The sequence below is a fragment of the Prionailurus viverrinus genome, unplaced genomic scaffold (genome assembly GCF_022837055.1).
Source record: "Prionailurus viverrinus isolate Anna unplaced genomic scaffold, UM_Priviv_1.0 scaffold_50, whole genome shotgun sequence".
In the NCBI taxonomy this organism is placed as follows: domain Eukaryota; kingdom Metazoa; phylum Chordata; class Mammalia; order Carnivora; family Felidae; genus Prionailurus; species Prionailurus viverrinus.
The window spans coordinates 2,787,209-2,811,889 of NW_025927613.1; the positions used below are offsets into that span (position 1 = coordinate 2,787,209).

General features: G+C 46.6%; 2 protein-coding genes across 2 annotated transcripts; one reads left to right on the plus strand and one right to left on the minus strand.

Annotated features, from left to right (window-relative positions):
* Window positions 1–147: 147 nt before the first annotated feature.
* LOC125159446 (histone H3.v1-like) lies at window positions 148–24,017 on the plus strand. The gene is made up of 3 exons (XM_047847788.1): window positions 148–974; window positions 1,479–1,548; window positions 23,602–24,017. Exons 1-3 carry the CDS (start codon window positions 405–407, stop codon window positions 24,015–24,017), a joined length of 1,056 nt encoding a protein of 351 aa, XP_047703744.1. The 5' UTR covers window positions 148–404.
* Window positions 14,627–15,323, minus strand: LOC125159540 (histone H4). The gene has a single exon (XM_047848029.1). The coding sequence runs from the start codon at window positions 15,273–15,275 to the stop codon at window positions 14,964–14,966; it is 312 nt and encodes a 103-aa protein (XP_047703985.1). The 5' UTR covers window positions 15,276–15,323; the 3' UTR covers window positions 14,627–14,963.
* Window positions 24,018–24,681: the final 664 nt, after the last annotated feature.

Sequence of the window (24,681 nt, forward strand, 5' to 3'; positions counted from 1 at the left end):
CGCAGGCGGGATCTTGCGCTCGGGAGGCGAGGGGATGGGGTGAGACGGACAACTTTCCCATCCGAAAAGTACCGACAAGGCGGGAAAAGAAGATCCATCACACCAACGAGGGGGCTCTTAGAAGGGGACAAGGCGCTTTGGGGGGCGGGGAGCAAACGGAAAAGTGAGGTGGAGTTGGGGAGCCCGCGAGGGAAGGAAGAGGGTACTGCGCGGCAAAGGGGTAAAAGGGTCAGGGAGGAAGATTCGAACAGAGTTGAGCTCAAAAATGAGCCCCCCCCCCCTCCTCCCTCCCCGCCCGCCGAAAAGAAAGGAAAAACAAGGTAGGAGAAAGACTTGGCGAACTGGAAAGTAGAAAGCGAGGCGAGTGGGCGGGGTAGGGAGGATTGTGCCCAGGCCAATGAGTGATGCCGGGACGGGTGACGTCACAGCCAATGGACAGCCAGCGCGGGACTTTCAATTGTCGCCCCGCCCGATCGGAAGAAGACGGTGCCTATAAAGAGTGCGGCGGCGGGCCGAGGCCCCGTTACTCTCGCTGCCGCTGCGCTGGTGAGTTGGTGTTTTGGTTCGCTATGGCCCGTACAAAGCAGACCGCCCGCAAGTCGACCGGCGGCAAGGCCCCGCGGAAGCAGCTGGCCACCAAGGCGGCCCGCAAGAGCGCGCCCGCCACGGGCGGCGTGAAGAAGCCGCACCGCTACCGGCCGGGCACCGTGGCCCTGCGGGAGATCCGGCGCTACCAGAAGTCCACCGAGCTGCTGATCCGCAAGCTGCCGTTCCAGCGGCTGGTGCGCGAGATCGCGCAGGACTTCAAGACGGACCTGCGCTTCCAGAGCTCGGCCGTGATGGCGCTGCAGGAGGCGAGCGAGGCCTACCTGGTGGGGCTGTTCGAGGACACGAACCTGTGCGCTATCCACGCCAAGCGCGTCACTATCATGCCCAAGGACATCCAGCTGGCTCGCCGCATCCGCGGGGAGCGGGCTTAAAGTGCGCGCTCGGCTCGAGGTTCCATCCCATCCAAAGGCTCTTTTCAGAGCCACCCACGACGGCACCTGAAAGAAGCTGTGCCACTCGTCTTCGCTCTCTTCCGGCCGACGCTCTCATACTCTGCCACCTCCCCTGTGCAAAGCAGACCCGTCCCCCCCCCCCCCGCCCCCGCCCCCGCACCGCGCGGATGAGGCACCAGAACCGGGTAAAGCGGAGGGTCTCCCGGCAGGTAGCTCGCGGGGCCACGCGCCGAGTCCAGGGGCGTCCCGTCCCGTTTGTTGGCTCCCTTTTTCGGGTGCGGCCAGGACCCCCACTTCGGCTTCTGTGGGGCGGGCATGCGTGCTCTCTTCCTGGGGTGTCCTTACGTGCCCCACGGTGGCCCCGGGTTGTAAGCTGTCGGGACAGGAGACGAGGGGCCTTGGGCTCCAGGACGGGCCGAGACGACGAAGAGTCCCTAGGGAGCGGTCCGGACTCGGCTGGCCCGGCTTCTTCCCCAGCGGGAGCCGTGCTCCCGCGGCCTCCACACCCCCGCCGGAAGTGGCCCCCAGAGGCGCGGCGCTCCGGCTGGTGGGAGGGGGCAAATCCGCCACCTTGGTACCGCCAGGTTTCTGCTAGGTCGTCGTCGGGATTCCCAAACCCTGCCTGCACGTCGGGTGTCGGTAACGCCCAGGTTGCCCCGGGCAGCGGGACACTTAGCGGGTGCCATTCATCCCCTTCACCCACTTTGTCAAAACTCCCTTGCTCGCCGCAGCGACGTTGCCAGAGGTCTCGCGCTCTGCACTTTCTCCCCCCGCCTTTCTCCCCCCGCCCCGCCCCGCCCCGCCCTTTGTTTCGAATGCCAAGGAACCTTAAGGAAGAAGGTAGGATTGGGCAGCTCCGGGCAGGAACACACAGGACAAAGAGGGTCTGGCTTGTGTGGCCCAGCATTCAGCTCTGACAGTCCTATGGGTTTCTCTAAAACAGCCGCGGTGGGAAGATGGACCGGGATTCAAAGGCCTCCTCAACACGACACCACTCCCCGGGAGCTCCGCCTGGTCGGTATCCTTCCCTGCTCACGTCCACAGCAGGAGACTCGCGATTCTTCCAGGAGGACAACCCCACATGCAGAGACATTTGAGGAGTTTTGTGCAGGTACTTGAGTTATCCAGCGCGGGGGCGCTCAGTAGTTCAAGCTCTCGGGCGGCTGGAACCAAGGGAAGGCAGAGCACGCCCTGCTCCCTTCCCCTCCTTGCCCACGTCTGTCTGCCCCAGCATCTGTGCGGGCGGAGGCTTGAGTTTCTCTCCGAGGGGCCACTCTTATTACACCAGATGAAATGGAAGTCTTCACGCCTCTCGGGGTCTTAGAAATGAGTCTGTTTACCTAGAAGAGTGGGGCAGGACCTCGGGAAGCTGGCATTACACGAGCAAGAACTCAAACACCAGCGGCTGTGTGCGTCTCAGATTGACACCTCTTATCCTTGATCGTCGTTTATGTACACCCGGAAGAGACCAGAGTTGGTGGTTTCGTTCACACAGAGATTGGTGAAAATTCACGGAGGGGAGCAGAAACAGGCAGAGATAACTTTTGAAAACTTTTGCCCTTTGCAAGGAGTGTGGGGAGGAAAGAAAGAGAGAGAGGAAGGAAGGAAGAAAACTTTTTCTGCTCCTGCCAGAGGGTCCCCAGTTTTCAGCCCCAGACTCAGAGATTTTCAGAATAGGCCCTGTGACCGGCTGAATTGTGTCTTTCCTGCCCCCCCCCCCCCCCCCCCAGCAATTCCTGTGTTGAAGCTCTAACTCCTAGTACCTCAGAAGGTGACTGTATTTGGAGATAGGGCCTTTGAAGAGGCATTTAAGTTAAAATGTCATTAGGATGTGCTCTCATCCTATATGAGTAGTGTCTTTTTTATAAGAGGAGATCAGGACACAGTCAGCACAGAGGGACGACCATAAGAGGACACAGTGAGAAGGCAGCCACCTGCAGGCTAAGGAGAGGCCTCAGAGGAAACCAAATCTGATGACATCTTGATCTTGGACTTCTTAACACAAAAAGAGGTTTTTTTGTAAGTTTTTATTTATTTATTTTGAGAGAGAGAGAGAGCACCAGGGGCGGGGGTACAGAGAGAGAGAATCCCTAGCAGGCTCCATACAGCGCAGAGTCCAACGCGGGTCTCCAACCCACAAACGGTGAGATTATGACCCGAGCCAAAGTCTGGCACTTAACCAACTGAGCCACCCAGGTGCCCCTTGATCTTGGACTTCTAGCCTCTAGAGCTGGGAGTCGGTAAATTTCTGTTGTTTAAGCCACGCAGTCTGGTATCTTGTGAGGGCAGCCCTAGGAAATCAGTACAGGCCCCATGGTCTCTGCCCGGGGCCTCATTCCCTGCTCAGACCAACAGTACGTGATGGGATCCCCTGTGACTTAGTTATAAGCAGAAGTAGCAGTGACTTGGAGCTCTGCAGGGATGACCCCTTTGCAGCCCGCATCTCTTGTCCGTTGAAATTTGTTTCCAAAAGTGCAGCCTGAAGTCTTCAAAGGGAGAATTACGTTCCAGAGTGGCAGAGCCCTTAGTGGCTCAGCAGACCCCTGATTTCCATGCCGGAGCCCTTCCTCCTCAGGATCCCATGCCTCAAACTGATACTACATCAGCTTCAACCAACCTAAAATACCAAAGATGCCCAAGACCTGCCCGTGGCCCTGAGATTTGAGAACAGCCTGCGGGCATCTGCCGTGGCTAAGGCAGAGTTCAGGGATTCCTGGCTTAGTGGGAATGGCTATGATCTGCCTTCACCCCTCTCCTCGCGTTTCTACCCACGTGTGCTCCTCCCACCACAACAAGTGGAGCGCTCGCTCCCCAAATCCACGATTGCAGGGTGTGGAAGGAAAATAGGAAAGCAGAGGAGGAAGAGCACGGGGGAGTTAGGACCTGGCCCCTCACTGGTGCGGGGCAGTGGTGGCCTTCCCTGGGTGGTCTTAACTGGTTTCCTGTCAAAGGTGAGCCCCTCAGAGGATGGACCTCATCTGCATCACTAATCTGCCTTTCAGCGCTTCTACACAACAGCAGGTCTGGGTCTTGACAGTCAAAGAATGCTCCACTCAGCCTGACCGACTGACAGCCTGACATACTGAAAGGGCTTTCTGGGGTACAATCTGAGGCTCTCGGGTGGCTTGGGCAGCATCTCAGGCCCAGGAGTGGCTGCACAGACCCTGGAACCTGTGATGTTGCTTACAGATGTCAGTCCTTTCTGTCCTGTGTTAGCCTCAATATCACACTGCTTTACTTTAGCAGCCAAAGCAACTCTAGCCTCAACAAGTCTCCCTGTCTGAACCCCAAAGGGAACTTTAGTGGCATTGTTTATACCCAGTCAGGAATAGAATAAAATCCATGTTCCTGTGACTGTAAAAGCCTACCCTCCCAGCAATCTTTCCAATCTTTTTGTTTGTTAGGAGAACAGCGCAACCTGGGGACATCAATAGAAGAGAACAATTTATTTTTATTTTTTTTAAGTTTTTTTAAACGTTTATTTATATGAGAGAGAGAGATTGCAAGCGGGGCAGGGGGAGAGAGGAGTGGGAGACAGAATGTGAAGTAGGCTCCAGGCTCTGAGCTGTCAGCACAGAGCCTGATGCGGGGCTCGAACTCATGAATTGCGAGATTATGACCTGAGCCAAAGTCCGACGCTTAACAGACTGAGCCACCCAGGTGCCCCGAAGAGAACAATTTAAAATGTAAGTTTTCACATTTAATATTTTCTGTACTTAAATCGTTTTCTACCCTCAGATGAGAGTTAAACGATAGTTAAGGACAAGGTAAATAAATGCTCTTCCTGTAATAATTACCTTCTGTGTGGATAGCTCGGTTGCAGGAAATGTCTACCCCGAACCTGGGATTTTTAAGAAGTGAAAAACAGTGTCTGTTCAGATTTAAATCTGCCTTAGGGTAGTGGGGGACGGGTATGTGTGTATGGGTAGAGGTAAACGATGAGGTATGGCCCTGTTGACATTACCCTTTGCTTCCTTGGAAGAGGAGTTGGCCTCTGGGTTCACGCCCTCTCCTGGTCCTCCTTATCCTTCTCCACGTCCGCACCTCCACCTCATGTCCTCCTCTATCTCTGCCAGGCCCATCAATATTCCTGGCCTTGGCTTTGTTTTCCCCTGCAACTCAAGTGAGATCATGGATTCCCTGCCTGCCATATCTCTGCCTCCCTCAAGTGCTCCCGAGTTGGTATCTCCTGCTGAGCCCACCATCCTGAGCTCCACACCAACATTTCTAACTGCCTGGTGGCCAGGTCCTTCTGGATAGGTGCTTCTAACTCAGCATATTTCCAAAAGAGCATCATCTTGCTTCCCAAAGCTATTTTTCTCCTTCCATGTTCCCCATCTTACTGAAAGATACCTTCATCCCCCAGTCTGTTTAGGGCAGAAGTTCCTTCTTCTTCCCCTCTGTCCAAATTTCATGAGTCACCAAATGTTATGACATCTACTTTCTGACTTTCAGTTCCATCACTCTTTCTGTATCCATCCATGGTCCGTTCGTTAACTGAGGCCCCCACCCACCCTGATCTGGAAGATTAAGTGTCCAGGCTAGACTCTGCCCTGCCACTAGGCTTCCTGTCTGTGTGAGAGCTGTCTCTCTCATGTCTTTTTTTTGAGCCTGTCACTCTCATGCTTTAATTTTTTCCACCTCCTTCCTGTTCCCTTCAGGTTAAAATCCACCTTCTTCTGCATAGTAGTTCAGAGCAATGGAGGTTAATAACTAGTAGGGACTCTGCAGTTAGACAAACCCCAATTTGATGGGCTTGCCCCTGTAACAGGTATGTGACTTTAGCAAGTAAATCTCCATAGGCCCCACATGTCCCATTTGTAAAAGCGACAATAGCATCTTGCTAATAGTGTTTTGGGAAATATTAAAAGTGACATTTCCTATAAAGGACCCAGCACCGTGTCTGGTCCAGAACAAACATTCAGTTAATTGTAGCTACGCTGTTAACCGTGATTAAATGGCAAAGATCCCAGGAAGAAGTAATAGACCTCTAGTTGGTGGTGTTTCTCAGAATCTCCCTGGCTTTCTGGTGCTCCGCCAGCCAAACAAGTGGGTTCTAGCCCCATAGAACATCTGCAGTCCCCAAGTATACGATGTCTTCACACATTCCATTTCTTCTGTCTAGAATTTTTCTGTCCTCCCCCTTTTTGTAGCCCCAAAGAACCCCCACTCGTTCTTCAAGACCCAGCCTTATGTAGCCTCCCCTCCCCCTTCTCTTCTTCGTCCTCACCTCTTTGGGCCCTCGTCTTTGCCTCTCCCTCTTACACCCCTTCCTTACACCACTTCCTATACTGTACCCTCAACATGAGGCCAGCAGCATTCCTCAGGGGGAAGATCATCTTGTTGTCTCTCTCTTTGGTCCCTGTGGCATTAGCACCCACGCAGTGCCTGGCGTGCCACACGTGGTCAGGCAACGCTTGGCGAGGGGCCTGCTTCATCTGCCCTTTGACTCTTGCCTTATATGAGAGAATCGGGAACAAGAGGCTCTAGCTATTAAGGTCCTTGCAGTCACAGATCAAGAGCAGGTCTGAACTGGACCTCCGCAAAGAACCTCCAGGGTCCTTGCGGGGGGTGTCCTGGAAAATGGGAGCAGGAAACTGCCCACGGGCAGGGTGTCTGGAAAAACTGCTCCTATGATAGTAACTGAGAAGAGTTCACTGAGATACTCCCATAATCTGTTCCTCAGAGCAGATGATCTGGAGCAGAATGTCTGTCTTTATTTCCCCAAGACATCAGATTCAGCCCTGCTGATAGGATTTGTTTGAGATGTGATAGGAGAATGGGGGTGATCAGTGCAGAGAGAGTAAAGTGTACATAGCAGAAGTGGGCAGAGGAGGAAGGATGGCAGAGAAGGGATAGAAAATGAAGTCCAAGGTCCTTGCTGCTACCAACTGGGGCAGAGGCCTGAGGCCTTTGTGGTAGGACCAGGACTCCTACCCCTAACCAGGGAAAGTCTCCAGAGAGAAAAGACTGGGATCTCCATTTCCTCATGTGTAAAGCAGGATCATAATTGTACCCACTTCAGGAATGTTACAAGGATGAAAAGAGACCGTACAGTTCATACAAAATGCTTGGGACAGAGCCTTACATGTGGTCATTAATCAGTATTAATGATATCATTAACATTGACAATGTAAATATTAGTGACATTAATGTGAATTGATGTAAGTCCAAGTTACAACCATGTCATAAAACATAAAATTGATGAATAATTTTAAATACGTGACAAGCTTCTAGACTGTGTGGCCCAGGCAGTAATAATATCCAGGTTCCTAGATGGCTGATAGCTCATGTTTCACTCACCTCTCCTCTCATTCCATTTCACAATAACCCTGGGAGGCAGGAAGGGATTTTTTTTTTTTTTTAAATTCCTGTTGAATAGTTGATGAAACATAACCTGGTGAAGGAAACACACCTGGGAATGTGGGTCACCCAGCCAGAAAATAGCCTTGAAACTGAGTCTTGTATTTTGCTTTTCTTTTTGTAGTAGATCCAGTTCTTCAGAAGAAAAAAGCAATACTTGCGATAATTACATACAGAGAGATACAATATCACTGTATCAGTAGCTCTGATTTCTGCTGACTGCAAGCCACAGTAAGATACAATTTTACAATACTACCTACTGCATATTCACACTCATCTAAAAATCAAAACCAGTTGTACAAAAGGATTTCCCCCCACCACGGGATGCACCCTGATATTTTCAATCTTATTTTGCTTCATTAATAAAAGATATTGGCTCCCATTTTCTTTTTTAATTTTTTTTTTTTTAACATTTATTTATTGTCGAGAGACAGAGAGAGACGGAGTGTGAGCAGGGAAGGGGCAGAGAGAGAGGGAGACACAGAATCTAAAGCAAGTTCCAGGCTCTGGGCTGTCAGCACAGAGCCCAATGTGGGGTTCAAACTCACAAACCATGAGATCATGACTGGAGCTGAAGTCAGACACTTAACCGACTGAGCCACCCAGGTGCCCCACTGGTTCCCATTTTCTAAATTGACTTTACCACCTGCTAATGGGTTATAACCTGCAACTGAAAACCACTTGCGATAGAGAAAATTACGAAGAACAAAGTAAAATCCCCACTCAGATGAAAAAATTGTTCTTTTGTTGAGCAGGAGTCCCAGCACCTCTCAGACCTGGAAGCATGTGTATGCGCTTACAGAAATGGGAATCCGTTCTTCAGACCGCATAAGAGTACATGCACTAGAATGGAAGGCATGCTCTGGTAGGTGGCAGAAAAGGTGCAGAGGAGTTCTCCGGAAGTTCAGAAGGAAAGGTCACTTCTAACCGCGGGTATCAGGGAAGGCTTCCTGTAGGAGAACTCAGGCTGAGGTAGGGAGTCTAACCCAGGCAGGGGAAGCAGAAATAGGGAGAACTGTGCGTGGTGGCTGGTCCACGGGGTGGGGCCAAGGCCAGGAATGGGAAATGACTTTTCAGTGGTGGGGACTTTGAGGCCAGCTTAATGGGAGTCTTTTTGGGGAGTCAGCGTGCCAAAGTGGGGGGGAGGTGCAGATTTTATTCTGTAAACAGTGTAGGAGAAAGGCTTACAAAAGAGGAAGCAAAATATTTAACATACATATGTAGAGATGCTCAGAAATATTAGTGATAAGAGAAAAGCAAATTAAAGCAATAGAAGATGTCACTCTACTCTGGATACTCTGGGAAATATTGGAAAGTTGGATAACGCCAAGGCTTAGCAAGGATGGAGGGCCTAGATGGTCGGTGCCCTGCCAGTGGGGTACGGACAGATGAGGGCAGCCATTCTGAAAAGCAGCCTGGTGTTTCTTAGGCCAATTAAGGACACACATGCTAGAAACCAACAATTCTGTTTCTGGATATTTATTTGAAAAATCTCACACAGGTCTATGAGGGCACATGACAAGGATGATGGGACGTTAGAAACAATATGGGCATTAGTACTGGGAGAGTGGATGGAGAAAGTGTGGTGGATTTGCTCCATGGAGGACTGCAGCAGGAGGAAACACATAGGAAGGACACATAAGAAGGACAGATCTTTGGGGCTCAGTTGGTTGAGTGTCCAACTCTTGATTTTGGCTCAGATCATGATCCCTCCATTGTGAGACAGAGTCTTGCATCGGGCTCCACACTCAGTGTGGAGTCTGCTTTAGATTCTCTCTGTCCCTCTGCTCCTCTCCCCTGCTCACACACTCTCTCTTTCTCTAATTAAAAAAGGAAAAGGGACAGGTCTTAAAAACATAGTTCTAAGGGAAATAAGATAATACATGGAATTTGATTTATGGGGTGCCTGAGTGGCTCAGTCGGTTAAGCGTCCGACTTTGGCTCAGGTCATTATCTCATGGTTCAGTGGTTCAAGCCCTGTGTTGGGCTCTGTGCTGACAGCTCAGAGCCTGGAGCCTACTTTGGATTCTGTGTCTCCCTCTCTCTCTGCCCCTCCCCCGTGCATGCTGTGTCTTTCAAAAATAAATAAAATATTAAAAAAATAATAAAAATAAATGGAATTTGACTTAAAACAATACTATTTATGTAAATTAAAAATACATTAGGGGCACCTGGGTGGCTCCATTGGTTAAGCAGCTGACTCTTGATTTCCTCTCAGGTCAGGATCTCATGATTTGTGAATTCGAGCTCTGCGTTGACAATGCAGATGCCTACTTGGAATTCTCTCTCCCTCTTTCTCTGCCCCTCCCACCTCCCAAGTTAATAAATAAACTTAAAAAAATACATTAATATATTTTTCAGTCATACATAGAAACAAAAAGAAACTTTAAACAGTAGTTTTCTCTGTGGAGTGAAGGGATGTTCAGGAAATGAGGATAAAAGAGAACAAGGGAGGGAAAGTTTTGATATTTTTGAATGTAGAAGATTGCCTGGGCCTGGATGGGGGAACGGACAGAAGGAGGTTGTTGTGGCAAAAAGTAATCAAAGATATCTCGAGACCATCCTGCCTGAGTGACTATTGGAGGACCCTGCCATCTTCACAGGAACAGGCAGCCGGGGGCAGGGGTGGGGGTGGGGGTGCTGCTGAGGGGTTCACGTCAAGCCAAGCTGGGTCAGAGCTGTCACCAGGCAGTGGCAAGTGGCTGTGTCCTTCAGGCAGCTGGGAATGTAGATCTGGAGGTAGGTCTAGAGACCCAGCTGGATTCTCTCATCTGCCCTTAGGAGCTAGAGAAACACTTGGGAGTTCCTGGGAAGAGCTTCCAAAGAGATGGCCCGAAGGACAGGCCTCTTAGGAACATCTATACCAATGAGGGATCTGGTAGGAAATGGAAGCTGGCATAAAGTTTTGTCTCGAAACCAGAGGAAAAATATAATGAGAAAATTAGACCAGATGAGGTCCTTTCCATCATCCACATGGAATGGTTTCATTAAATGAATATGGCAAATGTATTCAAAGATCCTATTATTTGCGATTTGAAAATTTTAAACAAATATTTTAGTAAGATTCAGGAGCACCAGGATGTATCAGAGAATGCCAAGTTATTCAAGCAGCTTAAACATCAGTTTCTTGCTTTGAAAAATAAAGGTATTATTGACTTTGTGGGGTTGTTCTGAAGATTTGAAATGGTACATAGTAGGTATTCAATAGATGGGAACTATTATGCATTCTTTTATTTAAAAATTCAAATCAGGGGCGCCTGGGTGGCTCAGTCGGTTAAGCATCTGACTTCATCTCAGGTCATGATCTCAAGACTCATGAGTTCGAGTCCTGCGTCGGGCTCTGTGTGGACAGCTCGGAGCCTGGAGCCTGTTTCGAATTGTGTGTCTCCCACTCTCTGCTCCTCCCCCACTCACACTCTGTCTTTCTTAACTTCGAAAATAAACAAACATGAAAAAAAAAAGGTTTTTTAATTCAAATCAAACAGAAGTATCTCAATTTAACCCAAATGCCCACGTCAAATTTAAGGGAACCAGGGGCTTCTGTGCCTCTTGTTCTCACCATCTCTTTTTCCGATCTTCCCCAGTCCTGCTGCCACCATTCTTGGCCAGTGTCTCCATAGCTTACAACAGCCTCCTAACTGGTTTCAGTTTCTCATTCTCTGCTCCCTGCAATCCAGCTTACACCCAAGAGTTCACCCTCAACTGCTCAGAATCAACACAGATCTGCAAGCTTTATTCCATTGGGTCTAATCTCTGCCTGGTCTCAAGGTTCTCCAAGAGTCAGCTCTTTAGGGTATGCTTAGTTGTGGTATTGTGATGTATAATAAAAAATATATATTTGGTCTTTGTCCCAATTAATCTCTCTCTTTCTTTCTATATTATATATATATATATATATATACTCCTGTATCAATCTGCCTCATTTTTATTAAAGGATGCACAGTTTTTCATTTAATGGATGTTTCTTTAAGTGTATTTTTTTTTTTTTTAGAGAGAGCACCAGCAGGGGAGAGGGGCAGAAAGTGAGCGAGAGAGAGTATCCCAAGTAGGCTCCGCACTGATGAGGGGCTCGATCCCATAAACCGTGAGATCATGACCTGAGTGGAAATCAAGAGTCACTTAACCGACTGAGCCACCCAGGTGCCCCCATTTAATGGATGCTTTTTAATTTATTTACTCGGACTCATGTTAATGGATATTTAGGTGTTTTCCAGATTTTTACCACCAGAAACACAACTGCAATTTATTATCCTTGTGCATATAACTTGGGGGTACATTTTTCAGTAATTTTGATGGCTATTGCTAAATTGTCTTCCAAAAGTTTTGGTACAGCCGGCTTCGGACATCAGCAAACTTAAATTTGGCCAGGTTGTTATTTGGGTCTGACTCTCATAGTCCTTCTCAAACATCAGGATGAGAACAAAGTTAGATGCTTCCTGATCTTGCAAACTTTCTTTCTTAAAGTAGCAGGTCCTCTCCAGCCCACCAGGGCTAAACTGTGAACTTATGAGTAAGTTTTCCTCGGCCAGGTTTTGATTTTGGGTTTCTGTTTCTTTCGTTGAGAATCTTTTTCCTTTCTGCTCTTTCTTTGCTACTTTGTTTTTGTGTCTAATGTTTGAGACGTTATTACTATATTTGGTCTTATTGCATTGTGAAGCAGTGGAAAATGAAGGATGTCAACAGGATGTCCTCCTCGGCCCTTTCTCACCCCATTCCAGGTGGGTCCTTGGCTCTGTAGGCTCAGAAATTTCATTTTCTTGTTAGCCTGGGTAGGTGGGCTCTGAGGACCTAGATCCCACTGACAAGACTCTCAAGGGACAAATGCATAAACCCTAATAATAATTATTAATAGGTAGTAGCATTTATTGAGTCAAAGTGCTGCTTTATAAATATGAATACATGTTATCCACATAAAACCCTCACACAGTAGGTGTTCTTTTCCTCTTAAATGCTACCGAGAAAGAAAATGAGCTTCAGAGATTAAGGGATTTCCCACGGTTTCACTGTTAGTAAATGGTGAAGTTCAGATCCTACCCTGAATTGTCTGGCTCTGGAAATCATGCTCTTAATCTCCAACAAGAAACATGATTCATTCCTTAGCTCCCTGCAGGCAAACCTATACCAAAACCCAAACTACGGCCAAGAAGTTGGGGAAGAGCGTGGAGACAGATGAGCTCAGTGGCTGCCATTACTCAGCCAGGATACTGTCTCACTGTAAAGGCTGCCTTGTTGCAGGAACTGGATGGATATGCTCGCTAGAGTCAGGTTACCACCTGCCCTGGAGGGTACCTGGATGGTCCCAACCCCACGGTTGTGTCTCCTCCCACCCCCCTTGTTTCCAATCTGCCTCCAATCAGCCCTTTTCCGTAATATAGTTGTGGTAAGAAATTGCTTTGCCATAATCATGGCTTCCTACTCTACTACCAGACAAGCAATCCCAGAGGTCACTGAACAGAAAGCCTCATAGGCCAAATGAAGACAAATATATCAAACCACACAGACAATTGAAACTAACAGATAAAACGAGGGGGAAAGTGATGTAGGAGGTTAACACGCTTAGAAGAGGGTGCAGTGATGGCGGAAACACCACTTGGCGTCCAACCCGGGACTTACACAATCTTCTGTCGTGCCTCTGTCTGCAGCACCAGCCTTCTGTACTGGGGCTACACTTAAAAGGTTGACAGCTGAGGACGGGCAAGGAGGCTTACCGGATGGAAGGTGCCTGAAGCTAATTTATGCTCCCAAGATCAGTGAGATAAGGGGCAAGTATGCCTGGCCATAGTTGTGATTCACCAATAACCTGCAGAATAGCTATGGATTTCTCTGTGTGTATGCATGCAGAGGACACATTGGGCCATATCAGGTATTACCAACAGATGGCTGATTTAAGGTTTGAATACTGGGTACCTCATGTACCTCATGAATATTCAACATGGTGTGTATTAGGTCCTTCTACTCGTTCCTATATCTATGTTTACCACACATGCTCTACTTATGTATTTAGTGAAAGATAAAATGGGAACAAGGATCACTATTAAAATCACTGTAAAGAAGGTGCGTAGTTAACAGGTAAAGGATACCTTAGAGAAACTTAAGAAAAAAACATCCATTGGTTACAAAATTCAGTGTTAAAAACGCAAACCAATAATATTTAGGAAAACAAGCTGACTAGTTTTCGTTCATATATCTTCTATGTTTGCCTCAAATGCTTTGAAGAAATAAGCTGATTTACTTTTTTCCTCCTGTAATATTTTGTACTACAGAAAATTTGCTAGGCTCATTCACCTAGTGTTTTTCTTTTCCCCTTCAAAGAAAGCAAAATGTAACATTTTGGGAAACAATTTAATTAGGGCCATATCTACTCAGATTTAAATACTTTAGTTTCATTTAAAGAAACTATGTTATGTAGACCAATGGTTCTCAAACTGAGTATCATACTCACCTGAAGGATTTGTTAAAACACAAATTGCTAGATCTTACCCCCTAGAATTTTTCACTGAATAGATCTGGGGTGGATCCAAGATTTTGCATTTCTAACAAGAAAAAGACACACCTGAATTAACTGTTTCTTGAAGACTTGCTTCCATGATGTTATGGTTTGATCAGCTTTTGTAGAAGCTGACATCTGTATTTTTGCAATGTTTTCACTGAAACAGTTGTCTTCCCCCATCCTTGACTCAAACTGTCCCTTGAATATAGCATTGAAAAAAAAGTACCCTCAGCAGATAATACGCCAAACTTGCTTTTAGAAACTGCAGTAGTGATCTCATCTGTTCTAATAACCTGGATTTCTCTTGATTTTAAGTGCTCTTGCACCTTTTGAAGTGAGAATTCAGACTACAAAACATCGTCCGTTGCGAAGAGGGCCCTTCAGCCATCTAGCCCACACCCTCTTGTAGAGGTAGGAGGTGAAACCCAAAATAGAGAATTGAGACTCAACACCACCGGGGGGCCCAACGGACACCTCTAGATTGCAAACCATTGGGCTGCCCGCTCTCCCACTTCTCCGAAGCAAATGTGAGCTAGATAGCTAGTTCTTACCTTCCGCAGCCCAGCCCACCGATCACAATACAGCGCACCCAAAAGCAAACAGAAACATTGCTTAGATCTGGAGTACAAGACCTTTTAAAATGAATCAAAAAACGGAGCAAGCACACGAAAGGCAGTTTTTAGTGAACGACTTGGGTTTTTAAATTTTTTTTAACGTTTATTCATTTTTGAGACAGAGAGAGACAGAGCATGAACGGGGGAGGGGCAGAGAGAGAAAGAGACACAGAATTTGAAACAGGGTCCAGGCTCCGAGCTGTCAGCACAGGGCTCGATGCGGGGCTCGAACTCACAGACCGCGAGATCATGATCTGAGCCGAAGTCGGCCGCCCAACCGACTGAGCCACCCAGGCGCCCCATGACTTGGGTTTTCAGGGCTGTTAACACTTTAGGAATGCCTACCTCTCACGAACTTCCCAAAACCCGACTCTAGCCCAACTCCCAAAAACAAAGTTACCAAAGTTCTACCCGAGTGCCCAACTCTTCCGAAGACCAGATGGTTGGCCCTAAAAAGGGCCGTTGGCAGGATGGATGCAGAAATGAAGCTGCAGCTTAGCCTCCGAAACCATACAGGGTGCGTCCCTGGCGCTTCAGGGCATACACTACGTCCATAGCCGTGACCGTCTTGCGCTTGGCGTGCTCAGTGTAGGTGACTGCATCCCGAATGACGTTTTCCAGGAAAACCTTCAGCACGCCCCGGGTCTCCTCGTAGATGAGGCCGGAGATCCGCTTGACTCCTCCACGCCGGGCAAGGCGCCGAATTGCCGGCTTGGTGATGCCTTGGATGTTGTCTCTCAAAACTTTGCGGTGGCGCTTGGCACCCCCCTTGCCCAAGCCTTTGCCGCCCTTTCCTCTCCCAGACATGGCGAGAATCAAGCTGGAGACACAACTTTCAGGGAGAGTAGGGCGGCTTTACCCCCTAATATAACAGAGCACCGGACCAGATTGAGAACAGAAGGCGAGAGGCGGGAAGCCCGCCCTAAATTGTCCCCGCCCCCTCCGCATTGCGTCATTTCTTCTCTGCTAATTTCCTATCCGTCCTTCTGCCCGCTGCACGGCTCCCTCTAATGGCAAGTGGACTCTTAGTTTTTAAAAAAATCTCCCGGCCATAGTCCTTGGGAGAATACAGATCCATCCAACGTGAGGCGTCCGGATGCCGCAGCCGTTTTCGCTTCTCCCTCCGTTTGTGGATTCCCCCAGGGCGTAAAATTTAGGCTAAGGGGAAAGGTCTTTCTGGCGTGAGAAGACCAGAGAAAGACCAAATGGAGTCCAGAGACGGGAAGGAGAAGACGGCGCCAGCGCCTGGTCTAATCCCGACTAGAGGGTCACAGGCTTGTGAGGCATGGTTACATAAAACAGCAACAAAAGCAGTTCCGATCATTTGGCGCACCTGGAAGGTGATGTCAAGAGCAGCCGCTCCTGGACTGTATGTGGAGGGGGGAAGAGGGAGATCGCCGTAATTTCGGAGTCTAGTCTGTTTTGTTGATATGGGGCATGGAATTTCACCTCACCCAGGTCAGATCCTAGGAGAATCGGTCTTAGAACACTTGCAAGCCTTCTCAAGGAAGTCAGTGAGTGCAACGCACTGTCATTCAAAGCTCTGGCGAAAGAAGCAATATATACAGAAAGAAGACTCCGTTTCCACAGATCGTCTGAAATCAACCCTTGCTTTCAGCCAGAAATCAGTGACCCAACTGTGTCCCTCTTGAGGAGCCAGCAAAGTTGGCCGAATTGGTTTTCTCAAGGGGAAATCTCCTTTTTGAAAGTCCTTACCAGAAACTGCCCTATGAAATTGACAGGGGTCCTTTACTGACGGCATGTTCGTTACTTTACCAGGGCCTTCTTTTGGAGAATCTATCAGAAGATGTGGTTTCTGCATCAGAAAGAACTGTCTTTTTTTTTTTTCTAAAGGATGTTTATTATCTTAAGAAGTGTTTATTTTTTTCAGTTTATTTTGAGAGAGGGAGTGCGCAAGCGCCCGCGGTGCACGGGCAGAGAGAGGGAGAGGGAGAATCCCAAACGGGCTTAGCATTGTCAGCGCAGAGCTGGAAGGGGTATTCCATCTCATCAATCTGGAGATCATGACCTGAGCCAAGATGACTGAGCCACCCAGGCACCCCTATCTTAGGAAATCTTATATATATGCCCCTTTTTCTCTCTCTTCTGGCTCCAACTACCTTCTATATGCTAATGAATCCCGGTACTGTATCTTTATCAGACTTCTAGGCCCAAGGCATATAGATCCTCCTGGTTGTTCTTTAGTCATTTAAACTCAGAAATCTCAAAATGATTAAACTTCAAAGCTCAAAGGTGTGACTCTAATGGGGACTGAGGGAATTCATTCTCCTTCTTCTCCAGCCATACACTTTGTTCTCTGCTCATTGAATGGGTTCACCAGGCATCGCTTGTCTAAACCAACACCCTGGGATTCACAATAGATGCTGGTTACAAAAATGAAAGGAATGTTGAGAAAGAAGATACATTTTTAAAATAGCCTTTTTTCTTTATTTTTTTACAGACAGGCTGTATATTAGTTGAGTTGTGAGCATTCAATTCTAATTTTCCCCATAAATCAAGGATAGCGTCATGCTAACATCTGCAGCCTGAACATTAAAAAGAAACAAAACAGGGGCGCTTGGGTGGCTCAGTGGGTTAACCGTCTGACTTCGGCTCAGGTCATGATCCCGTGCATAGTTCGTGAGTTTGAGCCCGACATCAGGCTCTGTGCTGACATCTCAGAGCCTGGAGCCTGCTTCGGATTCTGTATCTACCTCTTTCTGCCCCTCCCTTGCTCGTGCTGTCTTTCTCTCAAACATAAAATAAAACATTAAAAAAGTTTTTTTTTAAATAAAAACAAAACAAGTCATTTCTGTTGAAAATAAATAAATATAACCTTTAAAATTCTTGCACTATGTAGCTTAAATCTCATGAGACTGGTTAATGGAATAAAAATACTTTTCATCTGTATAGCTTTAGAATACTGTGAACATTCCTTGAATCTACTGCATTCCATTGGGATGTGTTGCATTGGAAAAACCAGACATGGTATAAACTTCCTTCTCCCTCTTAGAGTCTGTGGCTGGACTAGGAATTAAGCTCATGTAAGACTGACCAAAAAGGAAAAAAAAGCATACGGATTTTAATATTTTTATGTGTACACAGGAGTCTTCAGAAGGAAAATGAAGACCCAAAAAGGCTGTGAGGCCCAGAAGGTTATACATGCTTCTAAAAACAAGGAACAATAAAATCTGGGAATATGACCAGACAGAGGGGCTTGGGCTACAGATAGTAAGTTGTGGGACAGTGACTGGGAACTATATGGCAGAAACTAATGGTATCTTCTGAACCGCTTCAAACTGAAATCTGCTGTAGAGGAGGCAAAATTTACCTCTTCCCTCTTAGAGTTTTTGGCTGGGCCTGATGATTGACGGAAGACAGATTAACAGGAGAAAAGCATACAAACATATTTACTGTAAGTTTTACTTGACATGGGAGCTCTCATGAGGAAATGAAGATCCAAAGAAGCAGTTAGAGTTGACTGCTTGTATATTGAATTGGACAGAGAGTAGTAAATCATGAAAATGTCACAAGGTGAAAGCGCTTTGGCTAGGGCAGTTCATGGAGGAAAAAGAACGAGGAAGATCAGGGTTAGTTTAACAAGGTTTGTTTGTGCAGATTTCTCTTGGCTTCAACTCCCTGTCCTTGGTGAAAACAATGTTGTTTTCCTCCTGGTGTATGGAAGACCTCGTCCATGGGGGCGGTGGGGGGTGGGGTGGGGGGAATCTCCTGTTTTCAGGAAGGAAATGGAGGTCAGAGGACTTCTCGCACCTGCTGTTTTTCAAGTGCCTTCAACTCAAAATAATCCTCATGCCAAAGTGACATAATTTAGGGGTGGCATATTCTGTTGCTGATGGGGTTCGGGACATGCTGCCCCAAAACATGGCACATTAATATTGAATATTTTAAGTCAGAGAAATTTTGAGAAAAGGACATAAGCAGGAAGGTCACTCTGACCCTTCCCCAAAGCCTTCTTCCCTAAAACAGGTCATAAAAGCCTCTTGTGTCTTCTCTATATGATTAGAGGGATAGATAAGGAAGAAAGGAGCATCTTTATCTCTAAAGACAAAGGGACATACAGAAGAATCTTAACAAACAGGCCTTGCTGCTTCCCCTGGTGTATTAAACTTATCTCACACTCTGTAACCTACTGTATTTCTACATGAGTGCCCACAGTTCATCACACCTAGCATAAAAATATTCAGGTCTGTTTCTTTGGGTCTTCATTTCCTTATGTAGTTTCCTGTGTCACATAAAACCTACGTTAAATAAAACTGTGTGCTCTTCTCCTGTTATTCTGTATTTGTTGGTTTGACTTTCAGACTCAGCCAGGGACCCTAAGAGGACAAGGAAAACTTTTTCCTCCCCTATGCTACCCTTCACTGTATAGTATAAGCAGTAGTATTAAGGTAAAAAGGGGAAGTGATTTTTTTTTCATGTTTATTATTTTTTTTAATTTTTAAAAAATGTTTATATATTTTTGAGATAGAGACAGAGTATGAGCGGGGAGGGGCAGAGAGAGAGGGAGACACAGAATCGGAAGCAGGCTCCAGGCTCCAGGCTCCAGGCTCCAAGCTGTCAGCACAGTGCCCGACGAGGGGCTGAACTCATGGACAATGAGATCATGACCTGAGCCAAAAAGTCAGATGCTCAACCGACTGAGCCACCCAGGCGCCCCAAAAAAGGGTGGGGGGAGTTTTTATCCAATGAGCAAGATGTTGAAGGAATGAGTTTATCTCAGAATGGGATAAGGAAAGAAGCTCAAAATCCCGTGGCTTCTGAATTTGGTCCAGGGCTACTGACCTCTTAAGATGAAAGAAAATCATTTCACTCATATGTGGAATTTAAAAAACAAGCAAACGTACAAAGAGGGGCACCTGGGTGGCTCAGTCGGGTAAGCGCCGACTCTTGGTTTCAGCTCAGGTCATGATCTCACTGTTCATGGGTTTGAGCCTCAAACCAGGCTCCACGCTGCTGGTGTGGGGCCTGCTTGTGATTCTCCCTCTCCCTCTCTCTCTCTGCCCCTTGCCTGCTCTCATGCGCACGCGAGCACACACACACCACTCACTCTCTCTCAGAATAAACTTTAAAAAAAGATGTACAAAGAGAAAAAAAACAGACAAACCAAAAACAGACCCCTACCTATTTCCTGGAAATCAGAACATACTGTTGGTTTCCAGAGAGGAGGTGGGTGAGGGGTGGGTGATAGGTGAGAGGGCTTGAGTACATTTGTCTTGATAAGCACTGAGTAATATATGGAATTGTTGAATCACTATATTGTGTACCTGAAGCTAATATAACATTGTATGTTAAGTACACTGGACTTAAAATTAAAAACTAAAAATCAGGGGCGCCTGGGTGGCTCAGTCAGTTGAGCGTCTAACTTCTGCTCAGGTGGTGATCTGGCGGTTTGTGGGTTTGAGCTCTCCACTGTCAGCCTGTCAACACAGAGCCTGCTTTGGATCCTCTGTCCCCCTCTCTCTCTGCCCCTCCCCCACTTGTGCTTGCTTTCAAATTAAATAAATAAAATAAAATAAAAAATTGTTAAAAAGATGAAAGGAAATCAGGCACATGGCCTACCCAACCCACAAACCAAAGATTCAGTCTCATCTTGGGGGTATTTGAACCCGTGGGGGTACTTGTAGTCAAAGACTAAACACAAACTGTCTTCCCAGAACATGTAGTTAAAATTTTTTTTTAAATGTTTCTTTATTTTTGAGAGAGAAACAGAGCTCAAGCAGGGGAGGGGCAGAGAGAGAGGGAGACACAGAATCAGAAGCAGGTTCCAGGCTCTGAGCTGTGAGCACAGAGCCCGATGCGAGTCTGGAACTCAGGAACAGTGAGATCATGACCTGAGCCCGAAGTTGGACACTTAACTGACTGAGCCACCCAGACGCCCCAGGAACGTGTATTTTAATTTAGTCCATTACTTTTGTACTAAAAACAAACACATGCACACACAAAACGTTACATTTTTCTTTTACATGTTTATTTCCTGTGGCAAATTTCAGGCTTCTTATGCTATTTCCCCTCTCTCAGTACTACATAATGAAACTTCAGGGCTCAATCTGGAAACTGCAGATTCTTATTATTTCTAGTGAAAGAAACTTCAGAGATATCAGTAGGAGAAAAAGAATCCCCATTTCCCCACAGCTGCAGCAAAGCCCGGGTTCTTCTGGCTCGTCAATTTACTTCTGATACAGTAGTGTGTTGAGAACACTCACAGCAATCACCCCTGCAAGGTCCTTCTACCCAGACCTACCTTCTACTCTGACATGAGACAGATTAACAGAGAAAATAAAATTTAATTTGGTATGTACAGGGAAGTCACGCAGACCATCTATGATGGTAGCTCTCATCCTGAAGCAGGCCTTCCATCTAAATTCTCAGGGGCATCTGCGTGGCTCAGGCAGTTAAGCCTCCAGACTTCAGCTCAGGTCATGATCTCAGGGTTTGTGAGTTTGAGCCCCACGTCAGGGAGAGCCTGCTTGGGGTTCTCTCTCTTTCTCTCTCTCTGCCCTGCCCCCCCCCCCACCCTCTGCCACTTCCCCTTCTCCCTCTCAAAACTAAGCATTTTTTTAATTAAAAAAAATTGTTTTAAAGAAATTCTTTTCAGGTAAACAGTTTTTCCTGAAAATGCTGGGTTTTGATCACTTTTTAACTTGAAATAATCTTCATGCCAAAGTGGCCCATCTTGGAGTGGTCTGCCTTTGGCATCTGTAAATAACAGATTGTTCTATTCTGAGAAAACGCCAGAGGAAGAGGTTTGGAATTTTCTGATTCTCTGTATTATAAAGAGAAAATACACCCCATGACTATTGGATTCTATATGAATATACATTGTAGGGGAGCAAAATTTTGCTACCTCCAAATATGTTTCTTTGGTATGTGGATTATTTTAGGCCGATTATTTTTAAGAAGCAGAAGACTCAAGAAGTTTTTCTTTTTGCCTCCCTCCTAACTGCATAAGAGAATTTAGATAGAGGACCTGCTCTAGGAGGGGAACTATCACCATAGAGAACTACTGTATAATACGAACGAGGTGTGACAGACAGGGAGGAATTTAGCAAAGCCTAGTTGCTAAAATCCCTTTCTATGCTCCATTGTTTCTATCTGGCCCAGCAAACATTTGTTTACCAAACTTTTACTCATGTTCATCTTCTTGTAATTGTCTTCCTTCTGTTTGCAGTCCCAGACCTCAACCCCTTTGTTAGCTATCGATGGCACATAAGCCTGAACTGCCTGGGGGGCCTCATATTCTTCTATAGTTTTCTCCTGTTAATCGGTCTCATGTCAATTTAATTCTTAGACCAGCCAAAAAACCTTGAGGGGTAGGGCAAAGTTTTTCCTCCCTAACAACAGCTTGAGAATCTTTTTCTTATTTAAATGAACACCGGGGCCAAGAGTACATAGATTGAAAAAGAACACTGCAAAGAAATGTTGACACTTGTGTAGGCTGCTTTGGGCTGTCATCCAAGACTCCCCCCCCCCCCCCGCCCTCCCCCCTTGGTAGTTTCCTCTTCTGATGGGAATAGTTCAGTGGAGAAGTTTGAGAAACATTGAGTCATTTGATTGCATGATGGGAAAATTCTTCATTGCTTTAAAATGTACCCCAAGGCTGATGAAACTGGAAATCCACTATAATTCCATTCTTTTCCTTTAGAATATTATGCAGGCCTTGTTACTTGTCCAGGACAAGCCATAATTTCTCTGAGACTCAGTTTCCTTATCTGTAAAATGAGGAAAGTAACATCTACTCCACAGAGTTGGGATTAAATGAAGCAGTGTATGCAGAAGAATTTTTAAGTACCAAGTAGTGCTCTCTCTGTGTTAGTCATTATCACAAACTGGCCACAGGAAGGGGTAACAGTTGTTCACATCAGTTAACACTTTTGCAAGACATCTTAGGTCTCGCTAGAGCAGATTGTGCTGCTGATGGGAACTCTTGTAGATACAGTTTCTAAGTTATTTAGTGTTCAGGAAATCGCCTCAAAATCACTTGCCCCTAGCAGGAAGATGGTAATTCATATTGACACCATAAAGTAAGTTTTAAGCTTCTTGGGCTTGATTTTGTTCACAGGTGTGAGTTACTAAAGGTTTGGATGCAAGGCTTTTTCAATAGAATAAACATACGATTAAAATTTTTATGTTAAGTATTCACCAATTTAAGCATTGGTAACCTTACATCACTTGTTTCATGACATGCAGTTTTCCAAGCAATGCTACAAAGCATATGAAACAACTGAAAAGCAGAGGATCTTCGATTTCTCTATAGAGAATAAAAAAGATGAAACTTTCAGGTGAAACTTTTAGATGAAACTACTTAATTGAAGAAAATATGCTGGTAATTCCGTAATCAACAAGTAATTTGTTTACTTTGAAACTTTATTTTAGCTTTTAATCTGACCGACCAGCAAATTGACTATTTAGAAACTATTCACCATTATAAAGGAGAAAATAACGTTTCTCGTCTTACATTCCCTGATTTAGACGCGTTTCGTCTCTTGGACCTAATTGGCCATTGAGGGGAGGGAGGCGCGTTCCAAGGTGAAAAGGTTAAAGAAAGGGGGAAGGCTCAAGGCTCTACACTGCAAGTCGGTGGTGATCAGCACAGGGCTTCGGCGTAGTTCCGAAGTTGGGTAAAGGTAAATTCAGTGTTTGGTTCTTTCAACTGCATATTGTTTTGTTGAGTCCCAGTCATACTGTAATGCAACTAACGCGCTTAGCAGAGGGTGAGGCGCAAAATGTTAGCTGTGGTATTGGAGTTACAGTAACTCAACTAGAAATGTAGACTGAAACCTAGCTCATGGGAAGGCACGCTTTTATTTCGAAGGAACCTGAATCCCAAGCTTGCAAAAACACTTTCAAAACTGCTCTTACAAAAGTGACATCAATTTAAAGGAAAGGCCTAAAAAAAAAAAAAAATCTGTGACCGATAAAATTACAGAAAAGTACGGAAAGATGAAGTAATAAGGGAAAGAGATTAGCATTATAATCTACCCGAGTAAAAAAAGGATTGAAATCTAGCCAATGAGATCACAAGTCTGAAAGTTCTTAACCGTTCTGGTCCAATCAAGAGGAGGCTACGTCTATAAATATGACTGCCTAGTACTTCTTGAATAAAGCCAGTAAGGCATCATGGCCCGTACAAAGCAGACCGCCCGCAAGTCGACCGGCGGCAAGGCCCCGCGGAAGCAGCTGGCCACCAAGGCGGCCCGCAAGAGCGCGCCCGCCACGGGCGGCGTGAAGAAGCCGCACCGCTACCGGCCGGGCACCGTGGCCCTGCGGGAGATCCGGCGCTACCAGAAGTCCACCGAGCTGCTGATCCGCAAGCTGCCGTTCCAGCGGCTGGTGCGCGAGATCGCGCAGGACTTCAAGACGGACCTGCGCTTCCAGAGCTCGGCCGTGATGGCGCTGCAGGAGGCGAGCGAGGCCTACCTGGTGGGGCTGTTCGAGGACACGAACCTGTGCGCTATCCACGCCAAGCGCGTCACTATCATGCCCAAGGACATCCAGCTGGCTCGCCGTATCCGCGGGGAGCGGGCTTAAGGCCTGTGCTTTTAAGTGGACCACCTAACGGCTCTTTTCAGAGCCACCCATGTTTTCACGAGGAGTAGCTGTGTCGCCTATCTCACCTGGCGTGGGTGTACTGTTGTGCACTGGTGCTCTGGGTAGAGGGATGAGGGGAAACTCGCACATGGTGGGTAGGAAGATCACAATGTCTGAACTTTGGTCGGCTGACAGGCACTAGAGGGAACAGCTGAAGCTGGGCTTAGATCGCTTTTGCCTAAGCTTTTACATATGTTACAGTCTACAGCGTCAGCCTTACTAGTTTGAGGAAAAACTTGCAAGGGGGTGGACTCTGCTCTACTAGCCGTTTGTAACGTTAACACGCTACTCGTACAAAGCGTTAGCACGAATCGATATAGAAACGAAGCGGGAAGGAGGTCGTGTGGGTTTGTGATAACTGCCGGGTTGGGGATTTGGGTTTTCAACTAGATTTTACGGTTAAGACTAAGCTGGATGTAAATCCTGGTTTGCAAATGGGAGCCTTTTTCCTGGTTTATGTGCCTTAAGAGTTGTATGGATCTAATATCTAATACCCTATTGCATAAGACAGCGCAAACACGAATAGGAATTTGAGGGAAATTCCTGATGGGTTGGGTTTTTTTGTTTTGTTTTTTTTTTGAGATGTTTGTTACTGCTCCGAAAC